This window comes from Leptodactylus fuscus, chromosome 7, assembly GCF_031893055.1.
Source record: "Leptodactylus fuscus isolate aLepFus1 chromosome 7, aLepFus1.hap2, whole genome shotgun sequence".
NCBI lineage: Eukaryota > Metazoa > Chordata > Amphibia > Anura > Leptodactylidae > Leptodactylus > Leptodactylus fuscus.
Genome location: NC_134271.1, coordinates 7,542,194 through 7,565,133, shown reverse-complemented (window position 1 = coordinate 7,565,133; position 22,940 = coordinate 7,542,194). Strand labels below are relative to the sequence as shown.

General features: G+C 44.1%; 1 protein-coding gene and 1 long non-coding RNA gene across 2 annotated transcripts in view; one reads left to right on the top strand and one right to left on the bottom strand.

Moving 5' to 3' along the window:
• Positions 1–22,341, top strand: part of SYT9 (synaptotagmin 9) — a 102,073-nt gene extending 79,732 nt beyond the window's left edge. The window contains exons 4-7 of the mRNA XM_075280906.1: positions 2,452–2,572; positions 5,911–6,082; positions 7,166–7,295; positions 21,589–22,341. Of these exons, the coding sequence (XP_075137007.1) occupies positions 2,452–2,572; positions 5,911–6,082; positions 7,166–7,295; positions 21,589–21,657 (492 nt within the window). The 3' untranslated portion in view covers positions 21,658–22,341. The remainder of the gene's footprint in view (positions 1–2,451; positions 2,573–5,910; positions 6,083–7,165; positions 7,296–21,588) is intronic.
• Positions 3,061–3,442, bottom strand: LOC142212841 (uncharacterized). Its single transcript, XR_012717216.1, has 3 exons — positions 3,381–3,442; positions 3,239–3,274; positions 3,061–3,133 (listed from the first exon to the last, which is right to left on the bottom strand). It is a non-coding gene; the product is annotated as an uncharacterized LOC142212841 (long non-coding RNA).
• Positions 22,342–22,940: the final 599 nt, after the last annotated feature.

Below are 22,940 nucleotides of genomic sequence, written 5' to 3'. Positions count from 1 at the left end.
ATGACTTGGTCGCTAGAGGAGTAGTCCCAGTGTTGGGGACAGATCACCCAGGAGGGTTTATAGTATGGATGTACAAAAATATAAGAAACTTAATATATCTTATAGACTGACACCCCTAAACTGAAACTCACTCTGAAATCTCTGCTTAGTCTATCTTGTTCTCCCAATATGGGCTGTAAAAGGCACTGAAGCATCAAAGTACAGCTCACCATAATATATATCTATGGAGAAGGGTGGGGGGGGGAGCCCAGATTGTAGATACAAAAGGTAGACAAGGTTAGCTGAGAACTGTAGATAGTTAGATATTAGATAGATAGATAGATAGATAGATAGATAGATAGATAGATAGATAAGAGATAGATAGATAGATAGATAGATAGATAGATAGATAGATAGGAGATAGTTAGATATTAGATAGATAGATAGATAGATAGATAGATAGATAGATAGAAGATAGATAGCTAGATAGATAGATAGATAGGAGATAGCTAGATAGATAGATAGATAGATAGATAGATAGATAGGAGATAGATAGATAGATAGATAGATAGATAGATAGGAGATAGATAGATAGATAGATAGATAGATAGATAGATAGATAGATAGGAGATAGATAGATAGATAGATAGATAGATAGATAGATAGGAGATAGATAGATAGATAGATAGATAGATAGATAGATAGATAGGAGATAGATAGATAGATAGATAGATAGATAGATAGATAGATATGAGATAGATAGATAGATAGATAGATAGATAGGAGATAGATAGATAGATAGATAGATAGATAGATAGATAGATAGGAGATAGTTAGATATTAGATAGATAGATAGATAGATAGATAGATAGATAGGAGATAAATAGATAGATAGATAGATAGATAGATAGATAGATAGATATGAGATAGATAGATAGATAGATAGATAGATAGATAGATAGGATATAGATAGATAGATAGATAGATAGATAGATAGGAGATAGATAGATAGATAGATAGATAGATAGATAGATAGATGATAGATAGACCAGTTCGCTGTGTGTCTCCATGTCCTGTGTTTGCTGTGTGGTCCAGCTCTTGCTCTTCTCCATGTAGGCGGTATTATTTCTGTAGCTTATTGATATTCCGTGTGTGCGCTGTATTGCAGATAGCATGTACCTGATTTACAATTGATGGCATATTTTGAATACTTTATGATTTCCACCCAGTTTATCACAGCAGTGCCCCGGTTATTAGGCTGGACCCCTAGAGGCTGCAAGACAGCTCTGCAGGAAAAGCAGCTTTCATGTAAATTCTGCAGTGTATAAACAGAAAAATGCATCAGGTCATATTGTAATATTTACACAAAAAATTACTCATCTCATCTTTGAAGCCGGGAAGTGAATTCCCTCAGCAGTCTCCAGTTTATTATTTTATGTTATTATGGCACAAAGGTTCTGTGCATTCCTATGGAGGGACATATGTTATACTGGAGCAGCTTCTATCTCCTATCTATCTTCTATCTATCTATCTATCTATCTATCTATCTATCTCCTATCTATCGATCTATCTATCTATCTATCTATCTATCTATCTCCTATCTATCTATCTATCTATCTATCTATCTATCTATCTCCTATCTATCTATCTATCTATCTATCTATCTATCTCCTATCTATCTATCTATCTATCTATCTATCTATCTCCTATCTATCTATCTATCTATCTATCTATCTATCTATCTATCTATCTCCAATCTATCTATCTATCTATCTATCTCCTATCTATCTATCTATCTATCTCCAATCTATCTATCTATCTATCTCCTATCTATCTATCTATCTATCTATCTATCTATCTCCAATCTATCTATCTATCTATCTATCTATCTCCTATCTATCTATCTATCTCCAATCTATCTATCTATCTATCTCCAATCTATCTATCTATCTATCTCCTATCTATCTATCTATCTATCTATCTATCTCCTATCTATCTATCTATCTATCTATCTATCTATCTATCTATCTATCTATCTATATCCTATCTATCTATCTGTCTATCTATCCATCTATCTATGTATCTATTTATCATCTGTTGTATATTTATCCATCCTGGTATATTACCCCCCCTTTCTTTCCATGACCGAGCCCCTTACAAGGACACCCCCCATGTAAACAAGGGTCTTCTGTCCTTCAGCTGAGGCAGAACACAACACACAGAAGATGAATGTGATTTGGTGAATAGATTTTCATGATTTTTTTACTGTAACTTTTTAGAATAAAGACTGATTCATAACTGAGAGATGATTTAACCTTTCAGCACAGAAGTAATGACATTGAAGGAAGGAGCCTCCGATTCTTCTTCAATTTGATTCTTCAATAGAAAGTCATTTTGCTTTGCATTGTCCTCCGATCTTCTTCTTCCGTGTATTGTGCTTAATCCTTAAATATTTCATTCTGTATTTCCTAGGACAATGTTGACCTTGGTGACTTGATGTTCTCCCTCTGCTACCTCCCGACTGCCGGAAGACTCACCATCACTATCATAAAGGCAAGAAATCTTAAGGCGATGGATATCACGGGGGCTTCTGGTGAGTAACTATGGGGAACTGTGGACAAATTGTAGTTGCTTTGGGGTGGAGATGTTGCCCGGGCTGGCGGCCATGCTATCTCGCTCAACTCCTCCTTGCTCACTTGTCTCTACCTCTCAAGATGGTCGAGCATTAGACACCCTTATCCTCCCCCAACATCTGGCAACGAGGAAGAGTTGGGAGACCCCATACACAGGTGGGGACAACATACAATATGCAACTAATGTATCCAGCCAACTTTGGTTGATTCCGATGGAACTTTGAGACAGTTTGGGTAGAACCACGTCTACATTGTTGCCCGACTGAATGTTGAAGAGCAGTTCCACCCTCCGGCCTAGAAATATTCACAATCGGCACAAAAATTTTGCCATGACTATAGAGACTCATGTGTCTTAAAATGGGTCTCCTGGGTCTAGAAAGGGACAACCCTGAGGATCCCATAAAATGTCATCTATAGGTGCTGGCAATCCAGGTCATATGTGGTACATGCAAGTCCTTGTATACAAGGAGCCCTGCTCTGGTGGAAGATTTACGAGCTCAAGGAATTGTTGAACGTGACCCCTTGTGGTTTCTTAGACTCAGCCCTGAATTTGCACCTTGTGGTTTCTTAGACTGAGCCCTGAATTTGCACTTTGTCGTTTCTTAGACTGAACCCTGAATTTGCACCTTGTGGTTTCTTAGACTGAGCCCTGAATTCGGCACCTTGTGGTTTCTTAGACTGAGCCCTGAATTCGGCACCTTGTGGTTTCTTAGACTGAGCCCTGAATTTGCACCTTGTGGTTTCTTAGACTGAGCCCTGAATTTGTACCTCGTGGTCGCTAAGGCTAAGACTATCGTTTACCAATGAGACCTCCAAATCTTTGGGTTCTGGACTCCTAATCTTAAATAGAGTAGAGATTCCTTTCAATTGCACGGAAGCAAAGATCTTGGCAACCAATTTCTTGGGCTGGTTCCACAGGAAACTCACTTTGTATATCCAACTATATACCAACTTTTCAAAAATGGATAGTATGAGGGGGATAGAAGGGACTTATTACCAAAAATGCTTCAGTCTCCATTTATCAGGTTGAGTAACTTAAACATAGAAGTCTAAGGAGGGGAAGGGGGAGGAGGGGCTACTGGAAAAGACACTGCGGCTTCTAAATTCTGCAACATTCTGGAAGTAAGATAACTCTTTGTACTCTGCTGTATTTAGTGATGTACAGAATGAGGCAATGAGTTACTTTGTAGCTGACAGCAGCCTCATCCTTTCCCTCCCCTCTCCATAGACTTCTATGTATGAGCTGCATACAATAAGAGATAAGAGTCTGATAAAGGGAAAGAAGACAAAAACAGCTCAATAGGTGGAAAAGGAAACATCTCATTACTAAGATCTATTACAAAGTTTCTTCTATGCATTTGTATTACTCATTTATAAAAAGTTGTTGTAGATTTGAAGGTGCATTTTGAGGGTTAATTTTGAGAATTTTCTCACAATGTGTTAAACCAAGTTAAACATTTTTTTTTTTTTTTTTAAATTTGAACCAAAAGAGGTTAATACTACAGGCTGAGGGGGGTTTAGATATGGCATTAACAAATATGAAAAAATTATATAAAATATATAAAAAATAAATATTTTATTTTTTTCTAACACTAAAAGTATTTCATCTGCCATGTCCTGGACACTTAAAAGGATTTAACCTATAAGACGTGATTGTAAAGCATGGTACAGTATGTAGAGGGAAGGATATACGATAAGATGAGGCATTCGGGGTCTCCAAGAGGTCAAATCCTGGAGATGGAATTACTTGATAACTCATAAAAATTGTATGTGGTGGAGCAAAGGAAGATCTTCTGCCCATTCCATCTGATTCCTCAGACTTAGAGGTGATGATAACTTTGATGTTTTATTGCTTTGGCTTTGATGGCCTCAAGAGTCTCAGCTTCTGAAATGTTGCCGATGTTTTTGGTCCTGTTGCCTGATCTTTCCAAAAGAATTTGAATAGCAAACAATATTGTAAACCCTCTTAGGAGAAGATATGGTATTTGTCATATGGTCTATATAATATAAGGGACTTCCGTGTTCAAGCAGAACCAAAGATACCTAAGATGGTGCAAAAGTCTACAGAGCTCTAAGGTGGTTCCAGCACTCAGCAGAGTATCAAGATGGTCCAGGCTCAGACACTCTATCTACACGGCTATAGGGTGGGCCGGACACTATATAGAGTGCTAAGATGGTTCAGGTACTCCATAGAGCTGTAAGGTGGTACAGATACTGTATAGAATATAGATATGAGATAGATAGATCGATAGATAGATAGATAGATAGGAGATAGATAGATAGATAGATAGATAGGAGATAGATAGATAGATAGATAGATAGATAGATAGATAGGAGATAGATAGATAGATAGATAGATAGATAGATAGATAGATAAATAGATAGGAGATAGATAGATAGATAGATAGATAGATAGATAGATAAGAGATAGATAGATAGATAGATAGATAGATAGATAGATAGATAGATAGGAGATAGATAGATAGATAGATAGATAGATAGGAGATAGATAGATAGATAGATAGATAGATAGATAGATAATAGATAGATAGATAGATAGATAGATAGATAGATAGATAGGAGATAGATAGATAGATAGATAGATAGATAGATAGATAGGAGATAGATAGATAGGAGATAGATAGATAGATAGATAGATAGGAGATAGATAGATAGATAGATAGATAGATAGATAAATAGATAGATAGATAATAGATAGATAGATAGATAGATAGATAGATAGGAGATAGATAGATAGATAGATAGATAGATAGATAGATAGGAGATAGATAGATAGATAGATAGATAGATAGATAGATAGGAGATAGATAGATAGGAGATAGATAGATAGATAGATAGATAGATAGATAGGAGATAGATAGATAGATAGATAGATAGATAGATAGATGGATGGATAGATAGATAGATAGAAGATAGATAGATAGATAGATAGATAGATAGATAGATAATAGATAGATAGATAGATAGATAGATAGATAGATAGGAGATAGATAGATAGATAGATAGATGGATAGATAGATAGATAGATAGATAGAAGATAGATAGATAGATAGATAATAGATAGATAGATAGATAGATAGATAGATGATAGATAGATAGATAGATAGATAGATAGATAGATAGATAGGAGATAGATAGATAGATAGATAGATAGATAGATAGATAGGAGATAGATAGATAGATAGATAGATAGATAGATAGGAGATAGAACATGAGTGCCGGTGATCTCGTACATGGCGGCTCCTGCGCTGACTAACAGGTCATTCCTTTCTCTTAGATCCGTATGTGAAGGTGTCATTAATGTGCGAAGGGAGGAGGCTGAAGAAAAGGAAAACATCGACCAAGAGGAACACATTAAATCCTGTTTATAATGAAGCCATAGTATTCGATGTCCCGCCAGAAAATATCGATCAGATCAGTCTGTTAATAGCGGTGATGGATTACGACCGGTGAGATATTACAATGAATTCTCTGCCATTACCAGCTCTTATATTCTCTATAGTAAAACCTCCGGATTTTTTCGTTTTTTTTATACTTTTAGGTTACAGTCATGGAAGATCTGATTCTGACTTGTCACAAAATGTCATTTTTTAGGTTTAACATTCCATGATGATTCATTTCCGAATGTATCCTTAGAGCGCTGAAAGCTCCGGTTCTTATCATTACATCCCCGACTTAAAGAGTCATTTTCAGCCCAATTTTTTCTTGGTAAATTAATAGTTCACGTGAATATAAGACACTTTGTAATGTATCGTATACACTTATCATAATCCTCTCCTGTCTGCTAAACTGCTCAATTCACTGTCAAATTCATCTTTATAGAAGTCTATGGAGAGGGGAGGGGGGAGGGAAAGAAGGAGATAGACTCAGACACGGACATTCTGGATGTATGTCACTGCTATAAAAGTTCTAAACCCCTACTGTTATCTGAGGGTGCATGTCCCTGGTTCTCTTTCTCATTCACTTGGCTCCTCCTCCACTTTCCCTTCTCCATAGACTTCTATGTAACCTGATCTTTGCGTGAGCGCTACCATTCCTTCACTGAAGATGGGTCTGAGCAGTAAAATGAGCAGTTTAGCAGACAGGAAAGGAGATGATAACAGGAGATAGAAGTATTTTCCTATTATAAAATATTTTACAAAGTTTCTAATATTCACATGATCTATTAATTTATATATATAAAAAATTTGAAACAGCAAATACTCATTAAATTGTCAGATTCTGCCTCTCAGTATCCACCAGTAGAGGGAGTATAGTAGCTTACTGTTATTATTAAGATCAATATGCCCTAAGCTCATGGGCTCCCTCTAGTGGTGGATAATGGCCTCCAAAATATTATGATTTAAAAGGGTTATCTAGAATTTTTTCAGCGGCATCGCTCTCCATGGACTGTGTTTGGTATCGCACATCAACCTTATCCACCAAATTTCTTACTATGGTTTCCATTTTTTAACTATTGATGAAATGTCTTATGACTGTGAAGTGTTTCGATGTATTTCATGCAGAAAAAACATTATTTAACATTTTCACAGTGTAGGTCACAATGAGGTCATTGGGGTGTGTCAAGTAGGCAACGACGCAGAGAGCCTGGGTCGGGAGCATTGGAGTGAAATGCTATCATATCCAAGAAAGCCCATCGCCCACTGGCACCCACTTGTCGAGGTAAGATTGGCACCGTCTTATTATTGTGGTCTGATTGTTGGGGATCCCACCAAGTCTTCCCTTTGAATAGAGTAATGGACAGGCAGGGAGGGGAGAGGCTTGTGCCCTGGAGAGACTTTCTGGGGTCAATGGGGGTGAAAGAAGGCATGGTAGAGATGGGGATAGGGCAGCAAATTGAATCTTTATCTTCCCAATGATGTGCGTGTCTCCTGGAGCCCTCCATGTTCTGTTCACTATCTGCTGATTGTCAGCTTTCTCCCTAAGCATAGTAAGAGTAAGAATTCTGTCAATCAGTGACTGGAGGTCATCGGGAGTCCACAGTTCATGAAAGCATGGTCTCCCAGCTCACACAGTACTCAACTTGTACTGCATTTACATGTATGAAAACTTGACAAAATGGATGGTGTCTGATTGTCAGATCTCTCCCTATGCCCCAGAAACAGTGAAAATGCTGTCAATCAGAGACTGGAGGGCAGAGTTCTCAGCTTATGACAATGAGGTCTCCTAGCTTACACAGTGCTTGGCTTGTGCAGCACTTATACAGTCCTATGAAAAAGTTTGGGCACCCCTATTAATCTTAATCATTTTTAGTTCTAAATATTTTGGTGTTTGCAGCAGCCATTTCAGTTTGATATATCTAATAACTGATGGACACAGTAATATTTCAGGATTGAAATGAGGTTTATTGTATTAACAGAAAATGTGCAATATGCATTAAACCAAAATTTGACCTGTGCAAAAGTATGGGCGCCTCAACAGAAAAGTGACATTAATATTTAGTACATCCTCCTTTTTCAAAGATAACAGCCTCTAGTCGCTTCCTGTAGCTTTTAATCAGTTCCTGGATCCTGCATGAAGGGATTTTGGACCATTTCTTTCTACAAAACAATTCAAGTTCAGTTAAGTTTGATGGTGGCCGAGCATGGACAGTCCGCTCTCAAATGATCTGAAAACAAAGATTGTTCAACATAGTTGTTCAGGGGAAGGATACAAAAAGTTGTCTCAGAGATTTAACCTGTCAGTTTCCACTGTGAGGAACATAGTAAGGAAATGGAAGAGCACAGGGACAGTTCTTGTTAAGCCCAGAAGTGGCAGGCCAAGAAAAATATCAGAAAGGCAGAGAAGAAGAATGGTGAGAACAGTCAAGGACAATCCACAGACACCTCCAAAGAGCTGCAGCATCATCTTGCTGCAGATGGTGTCACTGTGCATCGGTCAACTATACAGCGCACTTTGCACAAATAGAAGCTGTATGGGAGAGTGATGAGAAAGAAGCCGTTTCTGCACGTACGCCACAAACAGAGTCGCCTGAGGTATGCAAAAGCACATTTGGACAAGGCAGCTTCATTTTGGAAGAAGGTCCTGTGGACTGATGAAACAAAGATTGAGTTGTTTGGTCATACAAAAAGGCGTTATGCATGGCGTCCAAAAAAAACAGCATTCCAAGAAAAACACATGCTACCCACTGTAAAATTTGGTGGAGGTTCCATCATGCTTTGGGGCTGTGTGGCCAATGCCGGCATCGGGAATCTTGTTAAAGTTGAGGGTCATAGCAGATTCTTGAGAATAATGTTCAAGAATCAGTGACGAAGTTGAAGTTATGCCGGGGATGGATATTTCAGCAAGACAATGATCCAAAACACCGCTCCAAATCGACTCAGGCATTCATGCAGAGGAACAATTACAATGTTCTGGAATGGCCATCCCAGTCCCCAGACCTGAATATCATTGAACATCTGTGGGATGATTTGAAGCGGGCTGTCCATGCTCGGCGACCATCAAACTTAACTGAACTTGAATTGTTTTGTAAAGAGAAATGGTCCAGAATACCTTTATCCAGGATCCAGGAACTGATTAAAAGCTAGAGGAAGCGACTAGAGGCTGTTATCTTTGCAAAAGGAGGATCTACTAAATATTAATGTCACTTTTCTGTTGAGGTGCCCATACTTTTGCACCGGTCAAATTTTGGTTTAATGCATATTGCACATTTTCTGTTAGTACAATAAACCTCATTTGAATCCTGAAATATTACTGTGTCCATCAGTTATTAGATATATCAAACTGAAATGGCTGTGGTAAACACCAAAATATTTAGAACTAAAAATGATTAAGATTAATAGGGGTGCCCAAACTTTTTCATAGGACTGTATATATAAAAATTTGACAAGATGGATGGTGGCGTATTGACTTGAGGACTTGTACATCTGAATTTATACTGGACATCAATAAACAATCCTAAAGTTTTATCAAAGCGATTGTTTCTGAACCACAGATACAAAAAGCAAAGATCATCCCTGCAAGAGATCGATATCGATCATATCCTGAGAAAAATCATTACCCTTCAAGACAAGTCCTAAAAGTCTAAGCTATAAAATAGATTAGGCAATAAAAGAAAGAGACGATACAATAAAGTGACTGGCGGAGAGCTATGAAGACCGGCGTAATAATCACCAGTCTTCACTGCTCCATCACCGGCTATCGTAAATCTCGTCCTGTCCCCTGGAGCCCTCGTCATTAGAGATGAGCGAACAGTGTTCTATCGAACTCATGTTCGATCGGATATTAGGCTGTTCGGCATGTTCGAATCGAATCGAACACCGCGTGGTAAAGTGCGCCATTACTCGATTCCCCTCCCACCTTCCCTGGCGCCTTTTTTGCTCCAATAACAGCGCAGGGTAGGTGGGACAGGAACTACGACACCGGTGACGTTGAAAAAAGTAGGCAAAACCCATTGGCTGCCGAAAACATGTGACCTCTAATTTAAAAGAACAGCGCCGCCCAGCTTCGCGTCATTCTGAGCTTGCAATTCACCGAGGACGGAGGTTTCCGTCCAGCTAGCTAGGGCTTAGATTCTGGGTAGGCAGGGACAGGCTAGGATAGGAAGGAGAAGACAACCAACAGCTCTTGTAAGAGCTAAATTCCAGGGAGAAGCTTGTCAGTGTAACGTGGCACTGACGGGCTCAATCGCCGCAACCCAGCTTTCCCAGGATCCTGAATGGAATACACTGTCAGTGTATTCCCGTATACCCGATATATACCCCGATACCCGTTCCAACGGTGTGCCCCCCCACCTTCACCCCAGAAATACCCTGCAAGTCCCCTAGCAATAGAATTGGGGCTATATACACCCACAATTTTTACTACTGGTATACAGTGCCATTGTCTGACTGGGAATTCAAAGAATATATTGGGAATACAAATACCCTCATTTCTTGCTACTGCCATATAGTGCCAGTTTCTGACTGGGAATTCAAAGAATATATTGGGGTTACGTGCACCCACAATTTTTACTACTGGTATACAGTGCCATTGTCTGACTGGGAATTCAAAGAGTATATTGGGAATACAAATACCCTCATTTCTTGCTACTGCCATATAGTGCCAGTTTCTGACTGGTAATTCAAAGAATATATTGGGGTTACGTGCACCCACAATTTTTACTACTGGTATACAGTGCCATTGTCTGACTGGGAATTCAAAGAATATATTGGGGTTATAAATACCCTCATTTCTTGCTACTGCCATATAGTGCCAGTTTCTGACTGGTAATTCAAAGAATATATTGGGGTTACGTGCACCCACAATTTTTACTACTGGTATACAGTGCCATTGTCTGACTGGGAATTCAAAGAGTATATTGGGAATACAAATACCCTCATTTCTTGCTACTGCCATATAGTGCCAGTGTCTGACTGGGAATTCAAAGAATATATTGGGGTTACGTGCACCCACAATTTTTACTACTGGTATACAGTGCCATTGTCTGACTGGGAATTCAAAGAATATATTGGGGTTATAAATACCCTCATTTCTTGCTACTGCCATATAGTGCCAGTTTCTGACTGGTAATTCAAAGAATATATTGGGGTTACGTGCACCCACAATTTTTACTACTGGTATACAGTGCCATTGTCTGACTGGGAATTCAAAGAATATATTGGGAATACAAATACCCTCATTTCTTGCTACTGCCATATAGTGCCAGTTTCTGACTGGGAATTCAAAGAATATATTGGGGTTACGTGCACCCACAATTTTTACTACTGGTATACAGTGCCAATTTCTAACTAGGAATTCAAAATGCGCAAGGCTCCCGGAAAGGGACGTGGACGAGGCCGTGGGCGAGGTCGGGGGAATGGTTCTGGGGAGCAAGGTAGCAGTGAAGCCACAGGGCGTCCCGTGCCTACTCCTGTGGGGCAGCAAGCATTGCGCCACTCCACAGTGCCAGGGTTGCTTGCCACATTAACTAAACTGCAGGGTACAAACCTTAGTAGGCCCGAGAACCAGGAACAGGTCTTGCAATGGCTGTCAGAGAACGCTTACAGCACATTGTCCAGCAGCCAGTCAGACTCTGCCTCCTCTCCTCCTATTACCCAACAGTCTTGTCTTCCTTCCTCCCAAAATTCCGAAGCTTTACAGAACAATAACCCAAACTGTCCCTGCTCCCCAGAGCTGTTCTCCGCTCCTTTCATTGTCCCTCAACCTGCCTCTCCACGTCACGATTCCACGAACCTAACAGAGGAGCATCTGTGTCCAGATGCTCAAACACTAGAGTCTCCTCCATCTCCGTTCGATTTGGTGGTGGATGACCAGCAACCCACCCTCATCGACGATGATGTGACGCAGTTGCCGTCAGGGCATCCAGTTGACTGGCGCATTGTGCGGGAGGAGGAGATGAGACAGGAGTTGGAAGAGGAAGTGGTGGATGATGAGGACACTGACCCGACCTGGACAGGGGGGATGTCAAGCGGGGAAAGTAGTGTGGATGTTGAGGCAGGTGCAGCACCAAAAAGGGTAGCTAGAGGCAGAGGCAGAGGTCAGCAGCTTAGGCGAAGCCAGGCCACACCCGGAATCTCCCAAGATGTTCCAGTTCGTACCCAGCCCCGAAAAACTCCCACCTCGAGGGCACGTTTCTCGAAGGTGTGGAGTTTTTTCAAGGAATGCGCCGAGGACAGATATAGTGTTGTCTGCACAATTTGCCTCTCGAAATTGATTAGGGGCTCTGAGAAGAGCAACCTGTCCACCACTTCAATGCGCCGTCATTTGGAATCCAAGCACTGGAATCAGTGGCAGGCAGCAACGGCAGGACAAAGGCCGCCTGCCGTTCACGCCACTGCCACTGCCTCTGCCTCTGCCTCTGCCTCTGCCACTGCCACTGCTGACTGTGCTGGCGATGCACTCCAGAGGACGAGCCAGGACACCACTTCATCTGCCTCCGCCACTTTGTTGACTTCTACCTCATCCTCCCCTGGTCCTGTCTTATCTCCTTCTCCTGCACCATCAAAGGCACCATCAGGCGTTTCTTTACAACAACCCACCATCTCTCAGACATTGGAGCGGCGGCAGAAATACACTGCTAACCACCCACACGCGCAAGCCTTGAACGCCAACATCGCTAAACTGCTGGCCCAGGAGATGTTGGCGTTCCGGCTTGTTGAAACTCCCGCCTTCCTGGACCTGATGGCAACTGCGGCACCTCGCTATGCCGTCCCTAGCCGTCACTACTTCTCCCGGTGTGCCGTCCCCGCCTTGCACCAGCACGTGTCACTCAACATCAGGCGGGCCCTTAGTTCCGCGCTTTGCACAAAGGTCCACTTGACCACCGACGCGTGGACAAGTGCATGCGGACAGGGACGCTACATTTCACTGACGGCACACTGGGTGAATGTAGTTGAGGCTGGGACTGCTTCCCAAACTGGCCCGGTGTACCTCGTCTCCCCGCCTAACATTCCTGGCAGGGACACGAGAAGAACACCCCCCTCCTCCTCCTCCTCTACCGCCTCATCCTCCGCCACCGCCTCCTCCTCCGCCACCGCCTCCTCCTCCGCTGTTAGATTGACCCCAGCTACGAGTTGGAAACGTTGCAGCACTGGCGTTGGTAGACGTCAGCAGGCTGTGCTGAAGCTGATCAGCTTGGGGGACAGACAGCACACTGCCTCCGAGGTGAGGGATGCCCTCCTCGATGAGACGGCAATATGGTTTGAGCCGCTGCACCTGGGCCCAGGCATGGTCGTTTGTGATAACGGCCGGAACCTGGTAGCAGCTCTGGAGCTTGCCGGACTCCAACATGTTCCATGCCTGGCCCACGTCTTCAACCTAGTGGTGCAACGTTTCCTAAAGAGCTACCCCAATGTTCCAGAGCTACTGGTGAAAGTGCGGCGCATGTGCGCCCACTTTCGCAAGTCGACAGTAGCCGCTGCTAGCTTAAAATCTCTCCAGCAACGCCTGCATGTGCCACAACACCGGCTTTTGTGCGACGTCCCCACACGCTGGAACTCAACGTTTCAGATGTTGAATAGAGTGGTTGAGCAGCAGAGACCTTTGATGGAATACCAGCTACAAAACCCTAGGGTGCCACAAAGTCAGCTGCCTCAGTTTCACATCCATGAGTGGCCATGGATGAGAGACCTTTGTGACATCCTACGGGTCTTTGAGGAGTCCACAAGGAGGGTGAGCTCTGAGGATGCGATGGTGAGCCTTACAATCCCGCTCTTGTGTGTTCTGAGAGAATCCCTGATTGACATCAGGGATAACTCAGATCACACAGAGGAGTTAGGGATAGCATCCGATCCGTCACAGCTGGAGAGTAGGTCCACACATCTGTCCGCTTCACTGCGTTTAATGGAGGAGGAGGAGGAGGAGGAGGAGGAAGAAGAGTTGTCCGATGATGTGATGGTGATACAGGAGGCTTCCGGGCAACTTCGAATCGTCCCATTGTTGCAGCGCGGATGGGTAGACATGGAGGATGAGGAGGAAATGGAGATTGAACTTTCCGGTGGGGCCAGAGGAGTCATGCCAACTAACACTGTGGCAGACATGGCTGAGTTCATGTTGGGGTGCTTTACAACCGACAAGCGTATTGTCAAAATCATGGAGGACAACCAGTACTGGATCTTTGCTATCCTTGACCCCCGGTATAAAAACAACATCTCGTCTTTTATTCCGGTAGAGGGGAGGGCCAATCGCATCAATGCTTGCCACAGGCAATTGGTGCAGAATATGATGGAGATGTTTCCAGCATGTGACAGTGGCGGCAGGGAGGGCAGTTCCTCCAGTAGGCAACCAAGTTCTCACCGGTCCACACAAACGAGGGGCACACTGTCTAAGGTCTGGGACACCTTGATGGCACCCCCTCGCCAAAGTGCCGCCACGGAGGGTCCTAGTGTCACCAGGCGTGAGAAGTATAGGCGCATGTTGCGGGAATACCTTTCCGACCACAGCCCTGTCCTCTCCGACCCCTCTGCGCCCTACACGTATTGGGTGTCGAAGTTGGACCTGTGGCTTGAACTTGCCCTATATGCCTTGGAGGTGCTGTCCTGTCCTGCCGCCAGCGTCCTATCTGAGAGGGTGTTCAGTGCAGCCGGTGGCATCATCACTGACAAGCGCACCCGTCTGTCAGCTGAGAGTGCCGACCGGCTCACTTTGATAAAAATGAACCACTACTGGATAGAGCCTTCATTTTTGTGCCCACCTGTGTAAAGCACCCCAACATGAAACTCCATGTCTGTACTCAACCTCTCCAATTCCTCCGCATCCTCATACTCATCCACCATAAGCGTTGCACAATTCTGCTAATACTAGGCTCCCTCCAACATGATTTCCCCCAACTCTGCTGGTTAGAGGCTCCCTCCACCCTGATTTCCACCAACTCTGCTGGTTAGAGGCTCCCTCCACCCTGCTTTCCCACAACTCTGCTGGTTAGAGGCTCCTTCCACCATGAATTTGCCCAAACTGGGCTGTTTAGAGGCTCCCTCCACCATGAATTGGTCCAAACTGGGCTGGTTAGAGGCTCCCTCCACCATGAATTGGTCCAAACTGGGGTGGTTAGAGGCTCCCTCCACCATTAATTGGTCCAAACTGGGCTGGTTAGAGGCTCCCTCCACCATGAATTGGTCCAAACTGGGCTGGTTAGAGGCTCCCTCCACCATGAATTGGTCCAAACTGGGGTGGTTAGAGGCTCCCTCCACCATTAATTGGTCCAAACTGGGCTGGTTAGAGGCTCCCTCCACCATTAATTGGTCCAAACTGGGCTGGTTAGAGGCTCCCTCCACCATGAATTTGCCCAAACTGGGCTGTTTAGAGGCTCCCTCCACCATTAATTGGTCCAAACTGGGCTGGTTAGAGGCTCCCTCCACAATTAATTGGTCCAAACTGGGCTAATTAGAGGCTCCCTCCACCATGAATTGGTCCAAACTGGGTTTTTTAGAGGCTCCCTCCACCATGAATTTGCCCAAACTGGGCTGTTTAGAGGCTCCCTCCACCATGAATTGGTCCAAACTGGGCTGGTTAGAGGCTCCCTCCACCATGAATTTCCCAAAACTTGGCTGTTTAGAGGCTCCCTCCACCATTAATTGGTCCAAACTGGGCTGGTTAGAGGCTCCCTCCACCATGAATTGGTCCAAACTGGGGTTTTTAGAGGCTCCCTCCACCATGAATTGGTCCAAACTTGGCTGTTTAGAGGCTCCCTCCACCATGAATTGGTCCAAACTGGGCTGGTTAGAGGCTCCCTCCACCATGAATTGGTCCAAACTGGGTTTTTTAGAGGCTCCCTCCACCATGAATTTGCCCAAACTGGGCTGTTTAGAGGCTCCCTCCACCATGAATTGGTCCAAACTGGGTTTTTTAGAGGCTCCCTCCACCATGAATTGGTCCAAACTGGGCTGGTTAGAGGCTCCCTCCACCATGAATTGGTCCAAACTGGGGTGGTTAGAGGCTCCCTCCACCATTAATTGGTCCAAACTGGGCTGGTTAGAGGCTCCCTCCACCATTAATTGGTCCAAACTGGGCTGGTTAGAGGCTCCCTCCACCATGAATTTGCCCAAACTGGGCTGTTTAGAGGCTCCCTCCACCATTAATTGGTCCAAACTGGGCTGGTTAGAGGCTCCCTCCACAATTAATTGGTCCAAACTGGGCTAATTAGAGGCTCCCTCCACCATGAATTGGTCCAAACTGGGTTTTTTAGAGGCTCCCTCCACCATGAATTTGCCCAAACTGGGCTGTTTAGAGGCTCCCTCCACCATGAATTGGTCCAAACTGGGCTGGTTAGAGGCTCCCTCCACCATGAATTTCCCAAAACTTGGCTGTTTAGAGGCTCCCTCCACCATTAATTGGTCCAAACTGGGCTGGTTAGAGGCTCCCTCCACCATGAATTGGTCCAAACTGGGCTGGTTAGAGGCTCCCTCCACCATTAATTGGTCCAAACTGGGCTGGTTAGAGGCTCCCTCCACCATGAATTTGCCCAAACTGGGCTGGTTAGAGGCTCCCTCCACCATGAATTGGTCCAAACTGGGTTTTTTAGAGGCTCCCTCCACCATGAATTTGCCCAAACTGGGCTGGTTAGAGGCTCCCTCCACCATGAATTTGCCCAAACTGGGCTGTTTAGAGGCTCCCTCCACCATTAATTGGTCCAAACTGGGCTGGTTAGAGGCTCCCTCCACCATGAATTTGCCCAAACTGGGCTGTTTAGAGGCTCCCTCCACCATGAATTGGTCCAAACTGGGTTTTTTAGAGGCTCCCTCCACCATGAATTGGTCCAAACTGGGCTGGTTAGAGGCTCCCTCCACCATGAATTTCCCAAAACTTGGCTGTTTAGAGGCTCCCTCCACCATGAATTGGTCCAAACTGGGCTGGTTAGAGGCTCCCTCCACCATGAATTTCCCAAAACTTGGCTGTTTAGAGGCTCCCTCCACCATGAATTGGTCCAAACTGGGTTTTTTAGAGGCTCCCTCCACCATGAATTTGCCCAAACTGGGCTGTTTAGAGGCTCCCTCCACCATGAATTGGTTCAAACTGGGCTGGTTAGAGGCTCCCTCCACCATTAATTGGTCCAAACTGGGCTGGTTAGAGGCTCCCTCCACCATTAATTGGTCCAAACTGGGCTGGTTAGAGGCTCCCTCCACCATGAATTTGCCCAAACTGGGCTGGTTAGAGGCTCCCTCCACCATGAATTGGTCCAAACTGGGTTTTTTAGAGGCTCCCTCCACCATGAATTTGCCCAAACTGGGCTGGTTAGAGGCTCCCTCCACCATGAATTGGTCCAAACTGGGGTTTTTAGAGGCTCCCTCCACCATGAATTTGCCCAAACTGGGGTGTTTAGAGGCTCCCTCCACCATGAATTTGCCCAAACTCTGCTGGTTAGAGGCTCAATCCACCCTGATTTTCAAAACAAATGTTGGTGCCAACCTCAACTTACTACAAGGGCCAAATTCACTGCTGGTGACAAGCTCTCCTCACTGCAAGTGCCAAATACACATGTTTCAAGGTGTTTTCCTACTGTCAGAGAGGTGGTATTGAGTGTGTAAAGTGTGTAGTTGTTAGGCTGTGATGTTGGGGTAATAGAGGGTCTTTGGTGTGTTAGATGCCCCAGACATGCTTCCCCTGCTGTCCCAGTGTCATTCCAGAGGTGTTGGCATCATTTCCTGGGGTGTCATAGTGGACTTGGTGACCCTCCAGACACGGATTTGGGTTTCCCCCTTAACGAGTATCTGTTCCCCATAGACTATAATGGGGTTCGAAACCCGTTCGAACACACGAACATTGAGCGGCTGTTCGAATCGAATTTCGAACCTCGAACATTTTAGTGTTCGCTCATCTCTACTCGTCATGCTTCCTTTTTGCAAATTTTTGTGCAAAAACCCAATTTGCTTAAATTGTGGTGCCAGAAAACGGACGTACAAGGTGTAACAAAGTTGCCCCATTGTGTTTTTCTAGTATCTAGACCCAGTGTCCTATCTAGGAATGTTGGGGCACCATAGCAAACCTTTGAAATGCCCAACCCCCACCCTCCTCTCGATTTTTTAGCAAATTTCACCAGTCTGGAAAACTTTTTTTCCATCTCGAATCCATCTGGGGTATTTTAAGAATGGTAGATGTTAGTAAATCGTACAACACGTCCCACGCGTTTCAGATTAACATACATGAAAATAAAAGCCAAGGTGTCGGAGTGTGAATCACTTTCACAGCTGATCATTAGGTACAGATTTTGTTTATTGTGCAGAAGTGATAACAGAAGCCGCGTCTGCACTGTAACCTACTCTCTGCAGCTATTTTAGTACCTAGCTTTCTTTCCTTCAGACATAGGCCCATGTTTTTCCCCTAGTTTTATAGGGACAGTCCCACCAACATAACTTATCACCTATGAGACATATCTGATCCCTGGGACGTCCTGATCGCCTCCTGTCCACCATTGGTGTTGAGTGATGGTTGCACATGTGCACTGACAAGCCATTCAAAGGATAAAGCTAGTAAAATACTGTGCTAGCTATGTCCATCAGTCAGTGGCCACAATGATTTTCCCATCAATATTTGGTGTGACCTTTGCCCTTTGGAGGAGGAGTCCTGGAAGTGATGATCCGGCCCCCGCAGAGCCCTGATCTCAACATCGTCCAGTCTGTCTGGGATGGCGTGAAGAGTCAGACGGTTTGGAGCAAGTAACATCCACAGAAAATCTGGGCTTAGTTCTGGCGGGAACAACCTCCCTGCCAAAAACTGTCTGCAAGTACCAAGAAGAACTAATTTTTGCACATCTCAGTATACGTAAGCATTTCCCGTTTCGCCCCCTCCAGCGCATTGTTCTATCATCCTACATGAGTAGTGGATTGTGACCCTTAAATTACACACCCCGAATCTGGTTTACATCAAAAAGTTCATTGACTATGGATGGGATTGTAGAAAGTGTTGGATGTACTGTATGGAAACATCTGTACAGAAAGAAATAATCCCCCTCCCCACCACCCCCGAATCTCAGGAGACCTCAGAACCGTTCTAGCATTGAGAACAAGCGGAGGGTGACAGGAGACTGTCACACTGTGTGCTAAATATTCCTTACAGCTTGCCATTCATGTCACGGTGGCTACACTCCAAAGATCAAAAAGTTATTCCAAACTTGTGTTTACTATGAGGATAGAACAAGTGATAGGACCCCTCGATCATGAGATTATTGGGGAGCCCAGCTATCACACCACCACTAGAGATTTCAGGATCGATTTTAAAATCCAATTTCCAATCATTTTCCAGCCGATCCCGATCTTGAAATTTGCTCGATCGCCGATCGGGATCCAATCTTTTCCGATCATGATTGCTCAACCCTAGTCAATGTTTCTCTATGGGAAAAGTCACTTTTAGGCTTTAGCCAATCTTGAGATTTCAAAATCCGATTTTCAATAATTTTCCAGCCGATCCCCATCCCGATCACGATCATGAAATTTGCTCAATCGCCAATCGGGATCCGATCTTTTTCAAACCCGATCGCACAACCCTAACCACCACCAATCTGGCACAAGCCATTGATGACCCCAAGGCTTCTGGTCACAAACAAATCCGCCAGTGCTGAAACTTTTTGTAACTAGAGGTCGCAGTCGTGAGACTTCTTGAGGTTGCAATGTGACCACTCACTTATTGGTGAATGAGTCGCACGGCGATGCCGCGATCTTTGGTCACTCAATGGAAGCTGTGACAAAGGTCACCGTGTAGCCGTAGTCTCCACCAAGGTTGTCTACTCTTCTCTCCCCATTCTGAACCTGCAGTATGTACGTTGACTGAATCAAGTTGGCTGTACGAGCATTTGACCGAACTCAAATCTAGTGATTGTCACATTGTTGTCTTATTTGACTGTCTAAAAATTCCATCACTGTTGGACACGCCAAGTCACGCAAATATTTTTGACCATGTGACATGTGAAGGAACGTACAATAGATAGTCCTGTGAGATTCCGACTAGTGTCCACCCAATATTTGACCCTGTTCCTCCAGATTAGCAGCTCTACTAATGCAAAGACAGAGGCGGGAGAGCAGGGGCACGACCCTGAACCATCCCACTCCCCTAATTCCATGGGGCTAAGGCTATGTACATCATGTAAGGCTTTGGCTTTGTACGCCAGGATCACTCCTGTCTGTATACGCTCTATGTTCAGATCCTCGGCTATACGCACTTGTGTACAGATGGAAGGTTCTCGCAGATAATTTATATCATAACCTTCAAAATCTGACAGATGTAAGGGAAGAGAATTAGATTGTGATCTCCAATTGATGTAGGGCATAGATGGACACTACAGTATATGGGGCTAATCTGCCATAACAAACAAAACAAATGTCTTGAGGAAACGCAAGCCGTCCAAGGTAAATAGCAGGCTGGATCCATTGTCCCGGCCTTGTTCTGAGTCATTATCCCTCCACGATATAATCTTATTGACAGCTGCTTTACCGTCTTAGGAGAAGAATTGGCCTTTACGGGCCGGACTGACAGGCTTCAGAAATGTCATTTAAATGCAATTTGTTGGGAATAGTTTCCATGATGGATTTTACTGGGTCAAATGTGAACCATGGCCAGTTTTGATAAAGGTCACAACAACACCCAACCTCTTATCTAGAGCTTGCTTCCTTATGTCTTGTCGCCAAAGGTTCTTGGTCTACTGTCTACTCTGGTTGGGTTCTTCACATTCAGGTGGCTTCTTAGTTCCCACTGAATCTCCAGCGCTGTTTTACTACAAGGCCACATGAGACCTTAACCCCACCAGGAGACATCTTGCTTCCCCTCTGATACCACCCATGACAGGTTCCTCCAAGGTCACCACTTTGTTCACATTGGAGAAGTGGCGGGTGTTGGACAGCCACCTTGATACTCAGCAGAAGATGTGGTGTGGTCTCTATATCTGTGGGACCTCTTGACTATTAGGTCAACTCCTGTTACTCCTATAGTAACCACTGGCCCATGTGGCTACTATAATGTAACTGTAGAAGGAATGTCCATTCCAGTTGGATCTCATCCTTGTGTTAAACAATAGAGATTCAACACTTGACTTCTGGTGTTGACGGGAAGTGTCTCATCCCCATGACTGATGGAGAGAGCTAAGTTGTGTACTCAGTTATCGCTCAGTGCCATAGAGATTGAATGAAGTGGCAGTGCACATGTGCAACCATCTCCCATATAAATGGGAACACAGGTTCCCCATGGTCGTGATGGGATGGACCTCATGTGAGCAGACTCTAATCACCACCAATGGTTGGGATTGTTGGACAGTTTTTGATTTACACTATGGACTTCTTGACCTGTTCATGACTGTTTGCAAACAGATGTTCTCTTAGGTCTTGTAAAACAGGGGTAGATAATTGGGGGCACATGCCCTAGGTCTCAACAACGTAGGGTGCTACCATCACTCACATCTTACAAGACAAGCCCAAGACCCATTGGCCATGAACATGACCATTCCCAAGTAACATAAAGATATTCTGATATCTGGAAGAACCTGGTGATGTTTTTGTTATTTTGTAACCTTCATCTTCTTTCTCTCACCTAGTGGTCTGCTCAAAATGCAGCAACCGGCAATGGGTCATGCAACTCTCTGAAGGGTCCACCATCTCCGTGAGCACAGTTGAATAAGCTACGAGAACGCCAAGCTTGTCATATGGAATATTAAGGATGGCTGGCTTCACGCACCAACGCGACCTCTGAGGCCAGAAGGAAGAATGTTGGACACTAGAAGATTTAATAAGGAACATCTATGACATCAGGCACCGGGAAAACGTTGCTAGAAGTTGCTCGAAGCCATGGCAAACCCTACAGACCATCGCAGTCAACGGTAGAAGACACAAGAGCCATGAGTTTTGCATCTTTTCTGGGGCGCAGGTTTTCATAAATGTTCTTGAGTGTGCGTTACTTGTTATTTTGTTATTTTCATCCCCCCCTCCTCCGTCTTTTCCTTTCCACTTGATGATGACGTCACTAGATTTGGAATGTTTTTCTATGGCATGCTGCTTAGTTCCACCGACATAATCTGCTCACATCTTATCATTCTATGGCCTGTGTTGGTTTTCTAATAAATATTGGTTCATCCACGGGTAACATTATTCTTTCCGGTTTCTTAATTCAGTATGTTCTCTTCAGTATTATCATTGTTTTCATTATAGTAAAATTCGGAGTCCCCCTTGACTGATGTTTTTGTAGTGTGAGAGGAGGTCATGTGCTACTTGGGATGTGGACATGCACAGTGTAATAAAAACCATCAAAGAGGATTTCCAAAGTCTTGTTACTTCCGTTATGGATATTGCCAGTTTTGGTGGCGGCGGCCATATTGGCAAAAGTGACACCAGATTTTCCATAGCATTTAGGACAGGGGTAGGGAACGTATGGCTCTCCAGCTGTTGCAAAACTACAACTCCCAGCATGCATACTTGCTCTGCTGTTCTTGGAAGTGAGTGGAGCATGTTGGGAGTTGTAGTTTCACAGCAGCTGGAGAGCCGAAGGTTCCTGACCCCTGTTCTACGATGACAAATTGGCATTCAGTTGTGGCACTCGTTTTCGCAAAACAGGAGAGGCATCCCTTACCCATAGATTCTATGCAACAGATGACAAATTGTATCAGCTTGTATGGTAAACCTCCATACACATGGCCATATTACGTGCCAAATCTCTCGAAAGATCCAGGCGGCCAAATCTCTCGAGTCTTGCAGAATGCTCCACCGACATGTTATGTGTCGGTTACATCACAAAAAAGAGATGTGATCAGCACGTTGCATAACCAAATAACGAAAAGGGATGTAACACCCGAAAAAGGGGCTTGGCCTTGTCAATAGGTACTGTCAATAGGGCTCCCCTAGAATTGCACAGGGCCTCTATCGTCCCTTCCAGAGGGGCAGTTTTTCTTGTACT